This window comes from Cyprinus carpio, unplaced genomic scaffold, assembly GCF_018340385.1.
Source record: "Cyprinus carpio isolate SPL01 unplaced genomic scaffold, ASM1834038v1 S000006746, whole genome shotgun sequence".
NCBI lineage: Eukaryota > Metazoa > Chordata > Actinopteri > Cypriniformes > Cyprinidae > Cyprinus > Cyprinus carpio.
In genome coordinates, this window is record NW_024879345.1 from 3,342,401 (window position 1) to 3,363,651 (window position 21,251).

General features: G+C 40.6%; 2 protein-coding genes across 3 annotated transcripts in view; both read left to right on the forward strand.

Annotated features, from left to right (window-relative positions):
- The window catches only part of LOC109112384 (adenylate cyclase type 2-like), a 235,975-nt gene that overhangs the window by 140,094 nt on the left and 74,630 nt on the right, over nucleotides 1-21,251 (forward strand).
- Nucleotides 11,512-17,329, forward strand: LOC122144638. Of its 2 annotated transcripts, none has more exons than XM_042755716.1 (2): nucleotides 11,512-13,566; nucleotides 17,086-17,329. In XM_042755716.1, the coding sequence occupies exon 1, from the start codon at nucleotides 12,841-12,843 to the stop codon at nucleotides 13,561-13,563; it is 723 nt and encodes a 240-aa protein (XP_042611650.1). In that variant the 5' UTR covers nucleotides 11,512-12,840; the 3' UTR covers nucleotides 13,564-13,566; nucleotides 17,086-17,329. The 2 variants fall into 2 exon arrangements, 1 of the variants encoding a protein (XP_042611650.1); XR_006159793.1 differs by lacking the exon at nucleotides 11,512-13,566 and adding an exon at nucleotides 16,453-16,690.

Below are 21,251 nucleotides of genomic sequence, written 5' to 3' on the forward strand. Positions count from 1 at the left end.
GTCTCGAGAACGCCATTGAACTTGGGAGGTCGCCAGGCGAACTGAATCACGTAACTGTGTTGCAAGTGCAAGCCACGCCCCCAAACTCCGTACAAGTGGCACCAAAGGGACAGTCAACATACCCACAGTGGTGCAGCGATGGGGAGTTGTTGGATGGCCCAGAAAGCATTGCGTTCTGAGTCATCACAGCAAAACTCCCAGTGTTCCCAGAGGAACTGGCCAGAGATGCGTGGAGAGGTGTTGCGTCTCCAATCCGCCACCTCTTGGCCACTGGCGAAAGGGGGCGTCATGGGTGAGAATGAGGAGGCAGTGCATCACTCATTGTCAACCCACGAGCCTTGCAATTCAGAGGAAAGGGAAATTGCACTTTTATTGAAAATGTGGGTACTGCTGGCAGCGGAACAAAAATAATTCTCCACCCGCCCCTCCTCCGGGGGAAGGAGTGGCACTGTCTCCGCCACCTCCTGAAGAGCAGTCTCCCACATCATGTGAGCCGCGCTCTATACCGAGAACCAATCGAACAGCCGTGAGCACTCAGGGCTGGGCGGTGTATTCACCTCCATCCTGATGCTCACAGCTGCCCAGGCAAGCACGGCTGTCAACTCTGGGTCTGATTCGGCAGTGGCGACAACACCCGAGGGGGGCAGCCCACCGAATCTTCATCAACAGAGGTCAACAGCCCATCCCTGATGCTGCAATCGACATCTGATCCCCGGCGGCAAACCGAATGACATGCTGGGACTGCTGTAAGACAGCCCAGCAGAATCACCCAGCAGCCGCACAGGACAAGCACTGCGGAAGGGGTGAGAGGTCCGTGGGGCGTGGCCCGGCAGAGAAGCTCTCACTGTCACCCTCAAATCTCCCAGAGCACTAGCCGGCGGTTCTCTGCTCGTGGCAGAGAAACCGGGACGGGTAGTGACAGAGGGGTCTGCTCCTTTTCCTTTAAGGAAGAAGAGACGCAGCGTTGCCATAGTCACACACGCAATGCGGGCATGAACCATCCACGAACGCATCTTCAGCATGCTGAATGCCCAGACACAGAAGACAATGCTCGAGGCCGTTGTCAGAGGACAGGAAACGACCGCATCCAGAAAACTCCATCAGTGGCAGAATGGAGAAATAACCTTGGGAGAAACCAGGCTCAATCGGGGGGCCAGTTCTCCTCTGACCAGATGAAATCAACAGTTCAATTCCAGGCTGCAGCAAAGTCAGATTGTGCAGAAGAATCATCTGTTTCTTGTGGTCATGTCCCGGTGGTCGTCTGAGACAAGGTCTTTACAGGGGATCTGTATCTGGGGCTCTAGTTGTCCCGGTCTCCACTGTCTTTCAGGGCTGTAGAGGTCCTTTCTGGTTCTTGGCTTGCTGTAGTGTTTATTCGCCTTTCAAGCTGCTTTAATGTTTTCCAGGATCTCCATCAGGATATTTTGAGGTCATGCAAACAATCCTTTTTGTCACATATTACTAATCCAGTCTGACTACAGTGCCATCTAAGCCCTGCAGCATGACTTTGGCCTTGATTGGCCAGTCCTATATGGCTGCCAGTCAGACAGTTGTGGTGCTAAATGAGTCCTTTCTGGTTCTTGGCTTGCTGTAGTGTTTATTCGCCTTTCAAGCTGCTTTAATGTTTTCCAGGATTTCCATCAAGATATTTTGAGGTCATGCAAACAATCCTTTTTGTCACATATTACTAATCCAGTCTGACTACAGTGCCATCTAAGCCCTGCAGCATGACTTTGGCCTTGATTGGCCAGTCCTATATGGCTGCCAGTCAGACAGTTGTGGTGCTAAATGAGTCTAAATGGTCATTTGTTTGCCTGACATATCTCTCACTTCATTTAGCAGCATGGCGACTTCTGCAGACCACCATTTAAGTGGCTCGGCTATGCTGGACTTGCTCAGTAGACCTGCATCTGCAGACTGTATTTCTGCTGGAACTTATGCATGCCGCAAGCACGACTGCTTGTGTCCTGTCATTACACCTCTGTATGAATCTATCTAGGACAGTACGAGACATTCCTGTACAGTGCATGCATAATTACAAGGTAAGGTTGTATTCTGTCATATTTTTCCCAAGCACATTTTAAGTCGAGTCAAGTCACCTTTATTTATATAGTGCTTTTAACAATACAGATTGTGTCAAAGCACTTTACAGTATTAAATAGGAAAATAGTGTGTCAATAATGCAAAATGATAATTGTAAACACTAAATTTTCAGTTAAAGGCAGTCAAAGAGGCAATAGATATATTTTTGAGATGGAAGAATGCAGTTTTACAAACGCTAGAAATGTGGCTTTCAAAGGAAAGATTGCTATCAAATAGCACACCTAGGTTCCTAACTGATAACAAAGAATTGACAGAGCATCCATCAAGTCTTAGACAGCATTCTAGGTTATTCTAGTTTTTTGGTCCTATAAATAACACCTCTATTATTTTTATTTTTTTTCTCAGTAAGAAATACCTCCTTATCCAGGTTTTTATATTGACTATGCATTCTGTTAAATTTTCAAATTGGTATGTTTCTCCAGGCCTCAAAGAGATATAGAGCTGAGTATCATCAGCATAACAGTGAAAACTAACACTGTGCTTCCTGATGACATCTCCCAAGGGTGACATGTAAAGCGTGAAAAGTAATGGCCCTAGTACTGAGCCTTGAGGTACTCCATACTGCACTTGTGATTGATATGATACCTCTTCATTCACTGCAACGAACTGATGGCGGTCAGATAAGTACGATTTGAACCATGCTAATGCAATTCCACTAATGCCAACAAAGTTTTCTAGTCTATTCAAGAGAATGTTGTGGTCAAAAGTGTCGAACACAGCACTAAGATCCAATTGCACTGGATCAGATGAGTAGTACTACCATGATCAAGGTCCAGAAACATTGTAAGAACATCAGTAAAATAGTCCATGTAACATCAGTAGTTAAGCTGTAATTTTACGAAGCTACAAGAATATTTTAGTTTTCTTTGCACACAAAAAGTATTCTTGTAGCTTTGTAAAATTACAGTTGTGAACGTTTCTTTCACTCTTCTATTTGTCCCCTTTGTTGGCAGACTCAAGCACGTGGAGTATGTCAGTAAATGAAAACACATCTTTATGCTGTATCTAGTGTAAACAGCATGAGTCATTATAATTGGTTCTATAACTATTTGTTGATGTTTTGCTCTGGAGGCAATCATTTGCAAACGTATTTGCCCTAGTGACGTCACAAATCCCCCAATATCAAAATAAGCTTTTTTTGGAGCATGGTTAAATAAATGCTTTGTTTATAATGAGGAGGATTTTTTTATGCAACTTGAAGGATGTTTTAATGGTACAAAGACTCTTTATGTCAAAAGATTATGGCAAAATTTAATTCTCATGTTATGACACCTTTTAACACTTAACTAATTCTTCTTCTCCACAATGAGTCGCATTTTTGAGGGCCTAAACATGCTCCAAAACTCACAAAACTTTGCACACGCATCAGAACTGGCGAAAATTTACATCTGATATAGGTTTCAGAAGTGGGTGTGTCAAAATGGCTCGATAGCGCCACCTATTAAAATTCAACTGAGTGCGCCTCGAGCTACGTCTCACGTACATGCATGAAAATTGGTACACAGGTGTAGCACTCCATTATCTACAAAAAAGTCTCTTGGTACAAAATCAAAAACCCAACAGGAAGTAAGTTATTTTGAATTTCCTGTATGATTTTTGTGCAGTTTTTGCCATTTCCATGCCTCGTACTTTGATGAACTTCTCCTGCAGTTTTAATCGGATTGTCTTCAAATTTGGTGACGGTCATCATAAGACCTTTGTGATGTTAAATTGCGAAGGTTTTGAGTTTTCGTCAAGGGGTGTGTCCCTGGCGGCCTGACAAATTTGATGTTTCGCCGTGAAACAGGAAGTTGCTGAAGTTGTTATAACTCAGGCAAGCAATGTCCGATCTGCCCCAAACTTCACACGTTTGATAGGTGTTATGCCCTGAACAAACACCCATTCCCAAATTCAGTTATAGACATAGCGCCACCTGCTTGTAACAGGAAGTGACATGGTTAACACTGTAATGGACTCCTAGGAACATATTAAAAAGTGTCAACAAGTGTTAAATAGGCTGGCAACATGCTAGAAACATACTTATACATGCAAGTAGCACTTAGCTAAGTGCTAAGGCATGCTACTAATGCTGTAAAAAAGGAAATTGCTGTAACTCAGGCAAGCAATGATCAATCTGCCCCAAACTTCAAACGTTTGACAAGAGTCCTGGCCGCAACACATCAACATGCCCTTATTCGGGTTATAGTCATAGCGCCACCTACTGGCAACAGGAAGTGTCATGTTTAACACTGTTATGGACTCCTGGCAACATATTAAAAAGTGTCAGGAAGTGCTAAATACACTGGCAACATGTTAAAAACATACTAAAACATGCTAGTAGCACTTAGCTAAGTGCTAAAGCATGCTACTAATGCCGTGAAAAAGGAAGTTGCTGTAACTCAGGCTAGCAATATCCGATTTGCCCCAAACTTCACACATTTCACAAGAGTCCTGTCCTGAACACATCAACATGCCTGTATTTGATTATAGTCATAGCGCCACCTGATGGCAACAGGAAGTGGCACTGTTATGGACTCCTTGCAAAATAATAAAAAGCATCAACGTGTTAAATAGGCTGGCAAAATTCTAGAAGCATGCTTAAACATGCTAGCAACACTTAGCTCAGTGTTAAAATATGATGGTAATGCAGTGAAGTAGAACATTACTGTAACTCGAGCATACTATGTCCAATCTGCCTCAATCTTCACAAGTTTGATTAGAGTCCTGGCCTGAAGATATCTACATGCTCATATTTGGTTATAGTTTTAGTGCCACCTACTGACAACAGGAAGTGACATGTTTTAATACTTTTATGCACTATTAGCAACACCGTAAAATATGCCATTGTGTACTAATCATGCTAGAAATATTCTCAAACATGCTAGCAAAACTTACTATGCGCTAAAGGATGCTATTATTACTATGAAACAGGAAGTTATTGTAACTCTTGCATACAATGTCCAATCTGTTCCAAACTTCACACATTTTATAAGAGTCCTGGCCTGAACTCATCTTTAGGCCAATATTTATTTATAGTCTTAGTGCCACCTGCTGGCAACAGGAAATTACTTCTTTTACACTAACTTAAACATGCAATGTCTGATCTGCCCGAAACTTTGCAAGTTTGGTAAAAGTCCTGGTCTGAAGACATTTATATGCCGATATTCAGTTATGATCATAGTGCCACCTGTTGGCAGCAGGAAATGTGGCACAAATATTTACCATTTTAAAAGCATATGGTCCAACGTTCGCTGATCTCCTATGGCCACCGGGTGGTGGTGAGCCTGGGTGCGAGGGCCCTTTCATCGCTGCTTGCAGCTTTAATTGTTTTTGAAATCACCTTTGTTTTAAATTAAATATATTTTAATACTCAATTTCAGATTAAATTACTTTTAAAATTAGAGTGATCTGCTCTGGTACTACAAAGACAATTAATATACAATACATTTATTTATGGATTTCTTTTTGTTGTTTGTTTGTTTTTGTCTCACCTCAGTCAAGTAATTTGACTTAATCTTTATTTATATTGATGTTTATATATAGATGATTTAGTCAAAGCAACTGAACAACATTAATTAGGAAAACAGTGTGTCAATAATGCAAAATGACAGTTAAAGGCAGTTCATCATTGAATTCAGTGATGTCGTCATCATGCAGCTCAGTTCAGTTTAAATAGTATCTGTGCAATAATTTGCAATCAAGTCAATGATATCGCTGTAAATGAAGTGTCCCCAACTAAGCAAGCAAGAGGCGACAGCGGCAAGGAACCAAAACTCCATCAGTGACAGAATGGAGGAAAAAACCTTGGGAGAAACCAGGCTCAGTTGGGGGGCCAGTTCTCCTCTGGCCAGACAAAACCAGCAGTTCGATTCCAGGCTGCAGCAAAGTCAGATTGTGCAGAAGAATCATCTGTTTCCTGTGGTCTTGTCCCGGTGGTCGTCTGAGACAAGGTCTTTACAGGGGATCTGTCTCTGGGGCTCTAGTTGTCCTGGTCTCGCTGTCTTTCAGGGCTGTAGAGGTCCTTTCTAGGTGCTGATCCACCATCTGGTATGGAAACAGACTGGATCTTGTGGCTACGGTGACCTCGGAATAAGAGAGAAACAGACTAATATTAGCGTAGATGCCATTCTTCTAACGATGTAGCAAGTACATTGGGTGTTATGGGAAGTGTTCCCAATTCCGGTTTAACTAATTAATGCAGCCTAAAAATCCTTTAACGGATTTGGATATTAGAAGTGTATTAGTATGTTATGTGTAAGCCAGGTTAAAGAGATGGGTCTTTAATCTAGATTTAAACTGCAAGAGTGTGTCTGCCTCCCGAAACAATGTTAGATAGGTTATTCCAGAGTTTGGGCGCTAAATAGGAGAAGGATCTGCCGCCCGCAGTTCACTTTGATATTCTAGGTATTATCAAATTGCCAGAGTTTTGAGAATGGAGCGGACGTGGAGGACTATAATGTAACCAGAGCTCGTTCAAATACTGAGGTGCTAAACCATTCAGGGCTTTATAAGTAATAAGCAAGATTTTAAAATCTATACGATGTTTGATAGGGAGCCAGTGCAGTGTTGACAGGACCGGGCTAATATGATCATACTTCCTGGTTCTAGTAAGAACTCTAGCTGCTGCATTTTGGACTAACTGGAGTTTGTTTACTAAGCGTGCAGAACAACCACCCAATAGAGCATTACAATAGTCTAACCTTGAGGTCATAAACGCATGAATTAACGTTTCTGCATTTGACATTGAGAGCATAGGCCGTAATTTAGATATATTTTTGAGATGGAAAAATGCAGTTTTACAAATGCTAGAAACGTGGCTTTCTAAGGAAAGGTTGCTATCAAATAGCACACCAAGGTTCCTAACTGATGACGAAGAATTGACAGAGGAGCCATCAAGGCTTAGACAGCGTTCTAGGTCATTACATGCAGAGCTTTTAGGCCCTATAATTAACACCTCTGTTTTTTTCAGAATTTAGCAGTAAGAAATTACTAGTCATCCAGTTTTTTATATCGACTATGCATTCCGTTAGTTTTTTCAAATTGGTATGTTTCGCCGGGCCGCGAAGAAATATAGAGCTGAGTATCATCAGCATAACAGTGAAAGCTAACACCGTGTTTCCTGATGATATCTCCCAAGGGTAACATGTAAAGCGTGAAGAGTAACGGCCCTAGTACTGAGCCTTGCGGTACTCCATACTGCACTTGTGAATGATATGATACCTCTTCATTCACTGCTACAAATTGATGGCGGTCAGATAAGTACGATTTGAACCATGCTAATGCAATTCCACTAATGCCAACAAAGTTTTCTAGTCTATTCAAGAGAATGTTGTGGTCAACCACGATAAGATGATAAGAGCAGGTCATTTGTAACTCTAGGGAGAGCAGTCTCAGTACTATGATACGGTCTAAATCCTGACTGGAAATCCTCACAGATGCCATTTTTCTCTAAGAAGGAATATAATTGTGAGGATACTACCTTTTCTAGTATCTTGGAAAGAAAAGGGAGATTCGAGATCAGTCTATAATTAACTAGTTCTTTGGGGTCAAGTTGTGGTTTTTTGATGAGAGGCTTAATAACCGCCAGTTTGAAGGTTTTGGGGACATGCCCTATTAACAATGAGGAATTAATAATAGTCAGAAGAGGATCTATGACTTCTGGAAGCACCTCTTTTAGGAGCTTAGATAGAATAGGGTCTAACGTTGGTTCAGATGATTTAACAAGTTTATACAATTCTTCCTCTCCTATAGTAGAGAATGAGTGGAACTGTTCCTCAGGGGATCTATAGTGCACTGTCTGATGTGATACTGTAGCTGATGGCTGCATGGTTACAATTTTATCTCTAATAGTATCGACTTTAGAAGTAAAGTAGTTCATAAAGTCATTACTGCTGTGATGTTGAGAAATGTCAACACTTGTTGATTCTTTATTTTTCGTTAATTTTGCCACTGTATTGAATAAATACCTGGGGTTATGTTTGTTTTCGAAAAGTAATCAGATTTAGCAGTTTTTAATGCTTTTCTGTAAGATAGGTTACTTTCCCTCCAAGCAATACGAAATACCTCTAGTTTTGTTTTCCTCCAGCTGCGCTCCCATTTTCCGGGCTGCTCTCTTTAGGGTGAGAGTGTGCTCATTACACCATGGTGTCAGACTGTTTTCCTTAACCTTCCTTAAGCGTAAAGGAGCAACTGTATTTAAAATTCTAGAAAAGAGAGAGTCCATAGTTTCTGTTACATCATCAAGTTGTTCTTAGGTTTTGAATATGCTAAGGAATTGGGATACATCAGGAAGATTACTTACAAAGCAGTCCTTTGTGGTAGAAGTGATGGTTCTACCATACTTGTAACAAGAAGTAGAATTTACAGTTTTAGCTATATGGAGTTTGCACAAAACTAAATAATGATCTGAGATATCATCGCTTGGCTGCATAATTTCAACACCATCAACATCAATTCCATGTGACAGTATTAAATCTAGAGTATGATTTTGACAATGAGTAGGTCCTGAGACGTGTTGTCTAACCCAATAGAGTTCAGAATGTCTATAAATGCTGATCCCAATGCATCTTTTTTCATTATCAACATGGATATTAAAATCACCAACAATTAAAACTTTATCTGCAGCCAGCACTAACTCAGATGTAAAATCAGCAAACTCTTTAATAAAGTCTGTATGGTGCCCTCAGTGATGTCTATAATAACTAAGAGGAAAGAGAGGCAGTGAGTGGGAATAAGTCTCAGTTATGAATGAGATCAGAGAGGTCTTACATGTGCACATACACCAATGGCTCATGTTACTTGACTGTGACATTTTGAATACGGTGTGATATTACACCACCAGAAAAACAAAACAAACAAACAAAAAACACGAAAACAAACAAACACTGAACTCCATATCACTGAACCAAAAATGCATAGCACTAGGCCTAAAACATCCATGTTATCTAATGATATTTGACAATGCCTGTATTTTCAGTCCATGATTTCTATTATTTTTTTTTTCTTGAAGATATTATTCTTTTATTTGTTTTTGTTTTATTTCGTTGTTTTTTTTTTGATGTTATAATGGGATGTGTTTTTTTTTGTGTTTTTATGAGTAAGCAATATAGTTGTGCTCATAAGTTTACACCCCCTTACAGAATCTATAAGAGACCTACTGGTCTGTACCCAGGGTACCGTTGGATCATAGTCCGGTCCTGATTACATCCAAGGTTGCAGCACTGTCATGTCTACTGTGCACATAATACAATCATCTCCTTATTGCAACATGATTTCTGTAATCTCAAGGACTTTCATCATAACTCACAGTAAAAACACAATGTAAACAAGAAACTTGTTGAGCAGTTTAAACTGTATCATTGATTATGAAATCAAATAACTGAAAGACTGATTTTAAATAAAGAGTTTTGATTTACAAAAATGGTGCACTCATATTAATTATACATTAGAGAAAGTGCAATGTACAATATGGAATAGTCCCGCCTTCTAAATAAAAGAGCTGTTTGCTAATTAATAAAGTCATTGCATCACAGCATCTGCCATCAGAAACTCTGTATGCCATAGAAACATTCTGAATCCCAATTTGCTTACTTATACTGTTTAATTTACTTCCTACTGTATCGGAGATAAAAGAAGTAACACGTTGATCTGCCAGCCGTGGACTTTTTTTTTTTTTTTGCATAATAATGCATTTAAAAGTTAATGCCCAAACAGATGTTTAGAAAAGTTCACATTGTTGTTGCAGATGAAATTAAAATGACATTAAACAATTTTTTTTTTTTTTTTTTTTTTTTTTTTAGCAGGTTAAATGTTGATTATTAGTAACTCAAACCCCTTTATCTAAACCTCTTTACTTAACTGTCGGTCACCCACATCCGCCATGTTTGTAGTTTTTTTTTTTTTTTTTTACTTTTTCTTAAGGTTTGTAGTTGTGAACCAAATTCAAAGTGCAAGGGGCTGTAGGAAATATTCGCTGTTAGAGTGTGAATGCATCCACACTTCGAAAATCTACTGGAAATAGTAAATCATCCAGGGACTTTTGGCATACTCTTTTCAACATACTATGATTTGGGACACACTTAATCTGATCTCATATACTATTTAGGATGGAGAGTATGCACACTGGGACATTCAGTTTCATGAGATGTGCACTCAAGACTGCACATTGGCTGGTCTAGGCTGAAAAATAAATTTAGTTTAATGCTATTTGAGCAGAACAAACTAAATTTATGAGACAGTTGTTTTTTTATTTCATTGGTGATTTCAAATATGAAGACCTGAGATGATGCCAACCCTCAGACAACATACAAAGCTAACAAATGTTGCTACAAGTTTGATCACAACATATAATCATTGCTGTAATAGTGTTCACTGTCTGTTTGATTACATGACATTTACTAACTGCTTGATTTTTACTGTATATCAGTAATTTCACCACTGATAAGCCATTACTAAATGTAATATTAATTTTCTGTAAAGCTGCTTTGCAACGATTTGCATCATGAAAAGTGCTATACAAGTGAACTTGAAAAAAAAAATTATGAAGAAATGTGAAGATTAATCATTACCTTGGTGAACAGCTTTGGTTTACCTATTCAAAGAGACACATTCAAATAGCAACACTTCTTGTTGCGGCCTTGCTTACTTAAAATGGCTGCTGCGTGCATTATGTGTGTGTCCATTAGGTTAATTGTCAGAGATTTTGCTTTATAATATTTTATTTTGTCCACTAAAGGTCCCTATGGTGCTCTCATGTCAATCTCGTGCCTTTTACAATCAGTGCTATTGTTTTCACATGTGCCTTATTCTGGGCTGTGTATTTAAGCTGATCACTTCCTTTGTATCCTTGCTTGGTTATTGTTGTTCTTAAACAAGTTGCTGGTGTGGGTTTGCTCTAGTTCTTATTATAAGGGTCCACCAGCTGGCCCAAAAAGCGGAATCCAGCGGCCCTGTCGAAGGTTTAATGCGTATTTTGTCTTTTACTTCAGCTTCTGAATTTATCAGGATTTAGTTTGAATTTTAGTTTAGCTCTGTTCAATCTGACTCCAATTTCATGTGATCATTAAATTTTAGGCAATGTTTCTAGTTAAAAACTAATCACAAATATTGATTGTTTATTAATTTAGATATTTGATTATCCTGGACTCACTATACTCTCAATTATCCGTTCACTGGGGACCTAATGTCTCTTAAGTCTCACGCTAGCTTCACGTGGATCTTACAATCACAAACTCACCAGTCTGCTGTTAGTCAGAGGGTGTAGGTGGACTAATACCTGTTTTGCCTGCCCCCTACTGCTTGCTTATGACAAAAAGTGTAGTTCACTTAGTCCTTTCCCATACAACTTGCTAATACCAGTGATAGACATAAATCAGAAGGTCTCCAATGACGTGCCTACTGCTCCTATCATTCTCGAGCCTTCAGTTTGACCTATCCTGGCCGTAAATCTGCGGTAACAAAAGCCTCCTCACAGTTTACTAGTCATAATGATTTCAGGAGAGTTCAGAATACATCAAATATAATATTTTATTATCAGTCAGATAAAACTGTATCATGTCAGTTACATAATGAAACAATTAGAAGCCAATTTAGAAAGGATAGTGTAATTGTGAATCACATTGTAGTAGTGTTGCAACTTTGCTCCTGCACATAGACACTGTAGCCATATGGGGAACAGCCAAGTGATCCACGCAGGAGGCACACAAATTTAACATAGTCACACATGTAACAGGTATCCTAATTTAAGACACATGGTCTAAAATGCATATGTGCCTCATTCTGGGCTGTGTATTTAAGCTGAACACTTCCTTTGTAACCTTGCTTGATTATTGTTGTTCTTAAGCAAGTTCCTGCCGTAAATTTGCTCTAGTTCTTAGAACTATACTTTGAAAGTATTTTTGGATTATTTTCCTGTGTTTATTTTTGCTGTCTTTTCCCTGAGTTTTTGTTTTGGATATTTTTTTTCTTCTCCTTTTTGGACTGAAGATTTTAGTTTTGTGGCTTTCTTTAAGAAAAGGATTTTTATACCCTTTTTTGCTAAATAAACTCTTCTGAGTTAATTTAAGGATGCGTCTGACTATTGGGTTCAACTACGTTTTGTGGCTCAGTGGTGGAAATTAAGACCCTTGTGCCAGAGACCCAAGTTCGAGCCCTGGCTCTGACAGAATAACCAAGCCACATTATGAACCCAGAGACGCCTAATTCTCAAGAACTCCTTGCCACAGTTGCTCAGCATGAGTCCAACGCCATGACTCAGCACTAGTTCAGCAGAAGACTTTGATGGCTAAACACTCACAGGTGCTGTCTGATCTCATGACTTCTGTCCATCAGATCTTTGACCGGCTGCCCTCTACTTCAGCTACTGTTGCCTCTGTATCCCTTCCCTTCCAACCTCTCTCCACAACTCATAGACCTTGGTCCCATCTTTCCATGGATTTTATCACTGGACTTCTGCTATCACGAGGCAACACCACTATCATGGTCATAGTTAATGGATTCTCAGAGGCCGCCTGATTTATTCCTCTGCCCAAACTACCCACAGCTAAAGAAACTACTGAATTGGTTATAAACCATGTGTTTTTCGAGTCTTTGGCATCCCACAAGACATCGTCTCTGATCAAGGACCCCAGTTTTCTCCCTGATTCTGGTGTGCTTTTTGTCAATCTCTGGGGGCTATATTGAGTATCTTCTGGGTTCCACCCAGAGTCCAATGGACAAACAGAGAGGCTTAACCAAGATCTTGAGACTACACTGAGGTGTATGGCAGCTAACAACCCATCTTCTTGGTCTTTGTTCATCATGTGGGCAGAATACATGCACAATACCCTTCGCTCCTCTGCTACAGGCATGTCCCCTTTCGAGTGCCAGTTTGGGTACACCCCTCCACTATTCCCTGAGCAAGAAGTGGAGGTTGCAGTTCTCTCTGCTCAACAGTTTGTTAAACTCTGCCGCCATGCATGGAAAAAGGCCCTACTCAAGCTCCTTAAGGCCTCTCAGCAGTACCAGCACCAGGCTAATTGCAGACACAGACCTGCCCCCACTCTGCTCCTTGGCCAAAGAGTCTGGCTCTCCACTAAGAACATTCCCTTCCGGGTGGAGTCCCGTAAACTTTTCCAGAGACTCATCGGCCCCTTCAAGATTGCCAGGAAAGCTAACCCAGTTACTTATCGTTTATACTTGCCTAAGTCTTTGGAGATAAATCCCACTTTTCATGTCTCCCTGTTAAAACCTGTTTTGTCTTCTCCTTTTCTTGCGACAGGTAAACCTCCCCCGCCTCATATCATCGGTGGCCAGCCAGCTTACACAGTCCACAGAATACTGGATGTCCATCGAGTACATGAGTCCCGCCAGTATCTTGTGGACTATGGCCCTGAGGAGCGCGCCTGGGTTCCTGCCAAAGACATCTTGGACCCCGAACTAGTTCAAGAATTTCAAGCTCGCAAGCCCAGTTGTCCTGGAGGGAATGTCAGGAGCCGTTCCTAGAGGGTGGGGTCCTTTCAGAGTTTTTGCTTTGTAATGTTTTATTTTGGCCACTAGAGGTCCCTATGGTACTCTCATGTCAATCTTGTGCCTCTTGTAATCAGTGCTATTGTTTTCACATGTGCCTTATTCTGGGCGGTGTATTTAAAGGCCGTGTTGCAGGGTAAATTTTTCAACGAATTTGTGCAATTTGCTTGTTGGTAATGAACATTTAAACTGTTATCCATTGTATTTTATGTTGTTGGGTATCACAAAATGGAATAAAATACGAAAAAGTAGGTACTATCTTACAGCGGTTTGCAACGATTCTCCTTTCCCCCACAATGCATTGCATTACGTCACATTGGGGAGAGAATTTACCAAAGCCCGCCTTGAGAGCATTGAGAGTGACTAGAGAGACGAGTAGTAGACGAGAGTATTCAGATAGCGCAGATTATAGATAAATAGATATAGATAGATAGACAGACAGATAGATCGATGGATAGATATCGACCAACAGCGACCAAACACACTCACTTCCCTAAAGCACCAGCTTTCCAACGCAGTTTCCACACAAGCACCAGCCAAACATAGCGACAGACACGCAGCTACGTTTGCAACAACATTTTCACCGGAGGAAGAGATAAACGCTTAGAAACGGCCATATAGCTAGCATGATGCCTTATATTTCTAGTGAAAGTAAAAAAAAAAAAGTGAAAAAAAAAAGATGACAAAGACAAAGTTTACCAGTACGACACTATGACAAAGGTTACCGGTACTTATCTGAACTAACGTCATGATCACTGCCACTAGATATAAAGAAAACGTTTATTTTTCACTCTGTGCTATCCAATGACAGTAAAAAAAAAATATATATATATGTGTGTCGTTATTGTGCACTGCTGCTTGTAGACTAGCTCCAGTGCTCATTGCTGCATTGCTAAATGATAGCAACTCACCAGGACACTTCACCAACTCTCCACTCATTCTCCTCGGACCATGCATTTAATTGGCTTTTACGGCCATCAGTTCTTGGCAATTCCTTATTTGCTCTCTCACGTCTGGCTGGTTCAAAATTATAGGGCTGCGGGCCATCATACATGTTGGCTCTTGCCACCTCTTCCTCATCCCAGTTTTTATCGCAAGGTTACATTGTCCTAAAATCGTTTTTTCAACGTGTACCACTTGCATAAACACTGCGTCCGTAGGCAGTATTATCCGTAGGGGCTGTCATTGTTGTTTCGCGTCCTGTGTGACGTCGGAACTCGGAGTACATCGATCTAGTACGAGTTCACGGGTGGGAAGTCACGGGTTTGACTGCCGTTCCAGTGCACTTTCACGGGTTTAAGGTTGGAAAAACACGGGTTACGGGTTGCCTGGAACGCGCATCATAATAGGCTGAGGCTACCTTTCCTCCACTCCTCCCCAATGTGACGTCATCACCGAATTGCGTAAAAAAAACCCGTTAATACCAAAAACGTAAAAAACTGGTCTTTAAGGCCATTTTTGAGACATTTTAAAAATGATATACATATCTTGAGTGATTTATGTACCCATTAATCGACAGTGGTGGTTAACCTGCAACATGGGCTTTAAGCTGATCACTTCCTTTTGTATTCTTGCTTGGTTATTGTTGTTCTTAAGCAAGTTGCTGCCGTAAGTCTGCTCTAGTTCTAAGAACATTTCCCTGAGTTTTTGCTTTGGAGATTTTTTTTTCTCCTTTTGGATCCTTTTTGGACTGAAGATTTTTGTTTTGTGGCTTTCTTTAAGAAAAGGTTTTTTTTTTTTTTTTTTTTTTTTGTACCCTTTTTGCTGTTTTTGTTAAACTCTTCTGAGTTAAAGAACGCGTCTGACTATTGGGTTCAACTACCTTCTGTGGCTCAGTGGTGGAAATTAAGACTCTTGCGCCAGAGACACAAGTTTGAGCCCCAGCTCTGACAACTGTTTAGCTTTCAGAAGGGTTCTTGCAAGTGCCCCCTTTGCAGCCGCTATGTGCTCTTGATGTGTACCTCTGCCGTGCCTGCACTGAGGTGAGCTCCACTGTAGAACACACCTCCTTGAGTACTTATGATGATGATGCAAGGGGTGTGCCTAGGGGAAACTGGGACGTGTTCTGATTTCAAATTTTAATCTGGGAAGTTAGTTTTTAATTGTAAAATATCTTGTCATATGTGTAAATAACAAGAACATTTTGTATTTCATGACCCCTTCAAAAGCTATTAGAGCATTGGTCTTCAATCCTGCTCCCGGGGACCCATTGTCCTGCAGAGTTCAGCTCCAACCCTAATCAAACACCAAGGTCTTCAAGATCACTTGAAAAGTCACAGGCCAGGTCTGCTGAAGCAAGTTGGAAATAAACCTTGTAGGACAGTGGGTCCCAGGAGCAGAGTTGAAGATATACGTATTAGAGAATTCTGAAATATAGCTTCCAATATAGTACTTTAATTTATAGGGTATTTAATCACTTCTATATTACCAGATATGTATGGTGTTGCACATAGAAGACAAGACGATAGCATGCAGTATTTGTAAGTTTGAGTTGGGAAAATTGTTGTTATTGTTATTCTTTTAAGACTTTTTACTACATCTGGATTTGAAAACAATATCAGGTGAACATCACATGGTTGAGGATTAAATGTTTAAGATTTACACTGACTTAAGTGTAAATACAAAAAAAAAAAAAAAAAAAAAAAAAAAAAAACCTTACTGGTGGCTCCTGACAGCATTCCTCAAAACCGGCCCTGGAGGACCACTGCCCTACAAACTCAGAAGTTTAGCTCAAAAACACCAGAGCAAGCTAATCAAGGTCAGAGTTACTAGAAAATTACATTTAGATCAGGGTTTGAGCTAAACTTCTGCATGGCAGTGGCCTTCCAGGTCCGGAGGAAACCTACTTTATGTGATAGGATGAATAGGAGGTAAGTGGCTGTGATTGACACATGTGAGCACCAATCAGCAGCGAGTGCTGCGTATTTCAGGATGTGTTTGGTTTAGCCTGGGATGCGTCACGTCCGGATCCTCCCCTTTTTGTGTTGACGGTGGCTTCAGGTATGCGCTGCTGACAGGTAGCATTTGCTAACCTTTAATGACAAACACTGATACTTATGATTTTGTTTGTTGCACCAGTGGACTGTATGATTGCCCTTTTTAGGTAAGCGAAACCTTTTGTCTTGGTGATTATCGTCGCGACTCTTTTGTTCTCTGCTACTGTTGTACACTTCACAAACACTTCCATTACCACTACCTAGGAAGACTGCTGCTGTCCTTATAGTTGTTCATGCGGATTGTTAATTCTTTTCAGATAACTCGGGGTGGATTAATCTTCAGCTCACATGACCATACTTTGTTATGGACTGCGGCCTTGTCTGAGCCCCTTTCTCCTTTTGTGAACTGTGTGGGCTTGTGCTTGAATACTTGTGTATTGCTGAGCCTTTACTGTAGTGGCTTTTACCCACATTGTTATGATTGAGTTGTAATTCCATATGACTGATTTCTGTATGTATTTTCGTTTGAGGTTTGTTTATTTTGTTTTTGATTTCCTTTCAGGAGCTGGGGTCCCACGGGTGGAGGATCTTTTGTGGAGGTAGTGGTGCTGCTTCAACGTTTGCCGTGTGAAACTTTTTGAAGTGTGTGCGTATGTGAACTGAGTTCACGGTGTGGTGTGTAGAAGTGTGCTTTTGGATAACTAGTGCTGGTGATCACTCCGGTGGGTAACCTCAGCCCTGTAAGTTAGTGTATTTTGTTTCTTGTTGTTTTTTTTTTTTTTTTTTTTTTTTTTTTTGTTTTTTTTATGGTGAGAGTATAAACTCATTTTGTGTAATGTTTTGTTTATCTCTGGTGTAAATTTGTTTTGTTTCAATTAATTTAGTATTATTTATTTTCTTTAATGTGAATTTGTTACAATTTTGTTTTGTGTATTTGTTTTTCATAGTCATTGGAGAGAGTTGCTGCCAGAGAATGCACCCCATGACCAGACCATTTCAAATGCCTTTTCTATTATAAAATTCAGTGTTTCAATAAACTTTTTGTATTTTTGATACCCACGTTTCCCGTCTACCTTAATTTATGAGAATCGGACGTGTGACCTAATAACAGACTTTGGGGTTATTTTTATTTCCCGGGTGACCCGGGTGGCGGAGTCGACAAACTCAAATGTGTGTTTAACCTGTACCGCTCCCTCCGCCACATTCAGTACAGCAGATGAAGGGTTACTCATTGTAACTTGGTTCTGGATGTAATGCTTAGTTGAGTGAAGAAATAACAATGTAAGTTTAGTGGAGAAATTAAAACAGGCTGATTACATTTTGAAATCTATAGTAGGCCGTAGACACCGTGTGGCCATTTGTCCTGCCCAATATTTGAAGTTTTAAAGGTTTTTTTTTTTTTTTTTTTAGGCTGGTTTGCTTCAGCACTCTGACAGTGCTCATCAATGTCAAAACACTTGGCTAGTCAAATCAAAGAAGATGGGCTTTACAATTGACAAAAATTCAGTTTTCAACAGTAAAAGAGTAGCTAAACAGTAATATCCAGTGAGTCAAACTATTCACATTTTTAGGCAAGGCAAGTTTATTTATATAGCACATTTCATACTCAATGATAATTCAAAGTGCTTTACATTAAAGAAAACAAAATAATAAATTATCACAACAATAAAACAAGGAATTTTAAAACTTTGAAAATTATGAAAAATTGATTTAAGAGGTTTAAAGTGAACTTAAAACAGTTAAGAATAGAAAATGATTAAACTATAGTGCAATCAGTTCGGACATTGCACAGTGCTCATTCAATAAATGCACAACTAGACAGGTGAGTTTTGAGCCTGCATTTAAATGTGACTAAAGTTTTAGCACATCTGATCTCTTTTAGAAGCTGATTCCAACTGCTGGCGGCATAATAACTAAAAGCGGACTCCCCTTGTTTCGTGTGAACCCTTGGTATTTCTAACTGACTCAATAACTGGAAGCCAGTGTAAGGACCTGAGGACTGGTGTGATATGCTCCGATTTTCTGGTTCTAGTCAGAATTCTGGCATTAGCATTCTGGATGAGCTGCAGCTGTCTAATGGTCTTCTTCTGAAGGCCGGTGAGAAGACCATTACAATAGTGCATCCTAATGGTGAAAAAGGCATGAACAAGTTTCTCCAAGTCTTGACTGGAAACAAAATATCTAATTCTTGCAATGTTTTTAGATGATAGTATGCTGATTTAGTTACTGCTTTGACATGACTACTGAAACTAAGGTCTGTCTCCAGAATCACACCAAGATTCCTGATTTGATTTTTAGTTGTTAAACCCCTAGAGTCAAGGTATGCATTCACCTTGAGAACTTCATCTTTGTTTCCAAATGCAATGACTTCAGTTTTTTCCTTTTTAACTGAAGAAAGTTCTGGCACATCCAACTGTTAATTTCATCAATGCACTGGCAGAGGGAGTCAATGGGGCTGTAGTCATTTGGCGATAAGGCTAGGTAAATCTGGGTATCATCAGCATGGCAGTTATAGGCAATTTGGTTCTTTCTCATTATTTGACTTAGTGGGAGCATACACAGGGTGAACAAGAATGGTGCAAGAATTGAGCCTTGAGGGACACTTAGACTTATGCTCTCCTATACTCACATAATAACCTCTCCCTTCTAAGTATGACCTGAACCATTTGATTACCATCCCAGAAAGCCTGACCCAGTTTTCCAGTCTCTTAAGCCCCTTTCACACTGCACGTCGGACCCGGCAAATTGCCGGAACATTGCCGGGTCGACTTCTGTGTGAAAGCAAACACGTCCCGGGATTGATTCCAGGATTGAACCCGGGTCGGGGACCTAGTAACATTGCCGGGTTCAGTCCCGGAACGAGCACTGTGTGAACAAAAGCCAGAACTAATGCCGTGTCGTAGTAATGTTGTTGTTGTTGCGCAACTCTTTTAGCGTGTTTTGAAGGCAGATCAGTGTTTGCAACGAAAAAATATGTGCAAACTGTAACGAAGCAGAGATCAGTTAGTTCCTTACTTTCTGTGCTGAAGATGAGATCGTTCGCCAGCTTCAGTGAAAGTTAACGTGCCTAGCGTTTTCGACTCGTACATTACACGTCACTACCTGATATCACGTGTCTTTACGGGACCTTTACAGGTTGTGTGTGAATGCGCGCACATATTCCGGGTAATCACTGGCAGTGTGAAAGTGCAAAATCTAGCGACTCGGGTACAAATGCACATTACAGAATCGCAGTGTGAAAAGGGCTTTAGATCTAGTAGTACCAGCACTGATATTTTGCCAGAATCCGAATTTAAGTGAATATCATTTATTGTCTTAATGAGTGCTGTCTCTGTGCTGTGATGTGGTCAGAAACCAGATTGAAAATTGTCCAGGTATCCATTTGAGTTTAAGTATTTGTGCATGCATGATGTAAATCCCGGTTTAGTTAGAAAGGTAAGGGTCCACTGAATGACATCCTTTAAGAGCAAGTTCAGTCCAATGAAGCAATAACATTTTAATATGGATAGTAATTCCTTTGTTTACGTTTCAGTTCTTCAGGGACAGTATTGTTTGTGTCCGTTATGGAATAACTGCGTCTTGGTAGTAAAAAAACAACATGGTTGTGTAGCATACAGTGTCACAAACAGAATGAGAAGATCCACTAAAAAAAGAAGTCAAAGATATGCGAAAGATTGTTTATTTGAATTCTGGCGCTCTCTCGTGATGGCTCGTGAAGCGAGCTGTGATGCACCTGTCATCTGATGGGGGCGTAACTTAGGGCTTTTTGCACAAATAATACTTTTTTTTTTTCTTTTTGAGCATATATATATGTGCGTCTGTGTTTTGTGTTTTTGTGGGGAATATGGCTGTATCGGCATGATTACCATCTGTTTGAGTGCAAATCAGCATGTTATTACTGTAATCACAGCTATCAATGTGAAAGTTGTCTATATGATTAGAGTGTGATTATTGACCTTATGGCGCATCTGTATGATTATCATCTCTATAACTGGCCATCAGCACATGATAATTTACTATATGAGCATCTATCAGTGTAAATGCTGTATTTCTAGCAATCTCAGGATGTACTGTAATTGGCATACTAGACATAGTCTCAGAAAAATGGTTGCAGGAATCTCATTTTTCATGGTATCATCTTCAGATTTGAAATAGAAACTCATGTGTGTAGTACACTGAAGTAAGGAATTGTTGCAATTTTAAGTTAGGTAGGGCATTTTCAGCTGTGAGTCCCATAATGGGAGGTGCTGGCTAACAGGTTAAGGAAGACAGCATGTTGGGGCTCTGGTGAGCCCCACCCCCCATCATGTACACCTTCTACAGAGGCACCATCGAGAGCATTCTGACAAGCTGCATCACTGTGTGGTATGCCGCCTGCAACGCGTCCTGCTGGAAGACTCTTCAACGTATAATGAGAGCAGCTAAGAAGATCATTGGTGTCTCTCTCCCCACCCTCCAGGACATTTTTGGAACCTGTCTCACTCGCAAAGCCCTCTGCATTGCAGGTGATCCCACTCACCCGTCACACAGCTTCTCCAGTCTGCTGCCATCAGGGAGGAGACTGCGGAGTCTCCAGGCCAGGACCAGAAGGACAGCTTCATCCATCAGGCTGTCAGGAAGCTGAACTCGCTCCCGAACTTGCTCCCCCGTCCCTCTTCTGCCCCAGGCACCACTGAACTATGACCCCCCCCCCCAGATTTCCCACATCCCCAGGTCCTTCCACCCCAC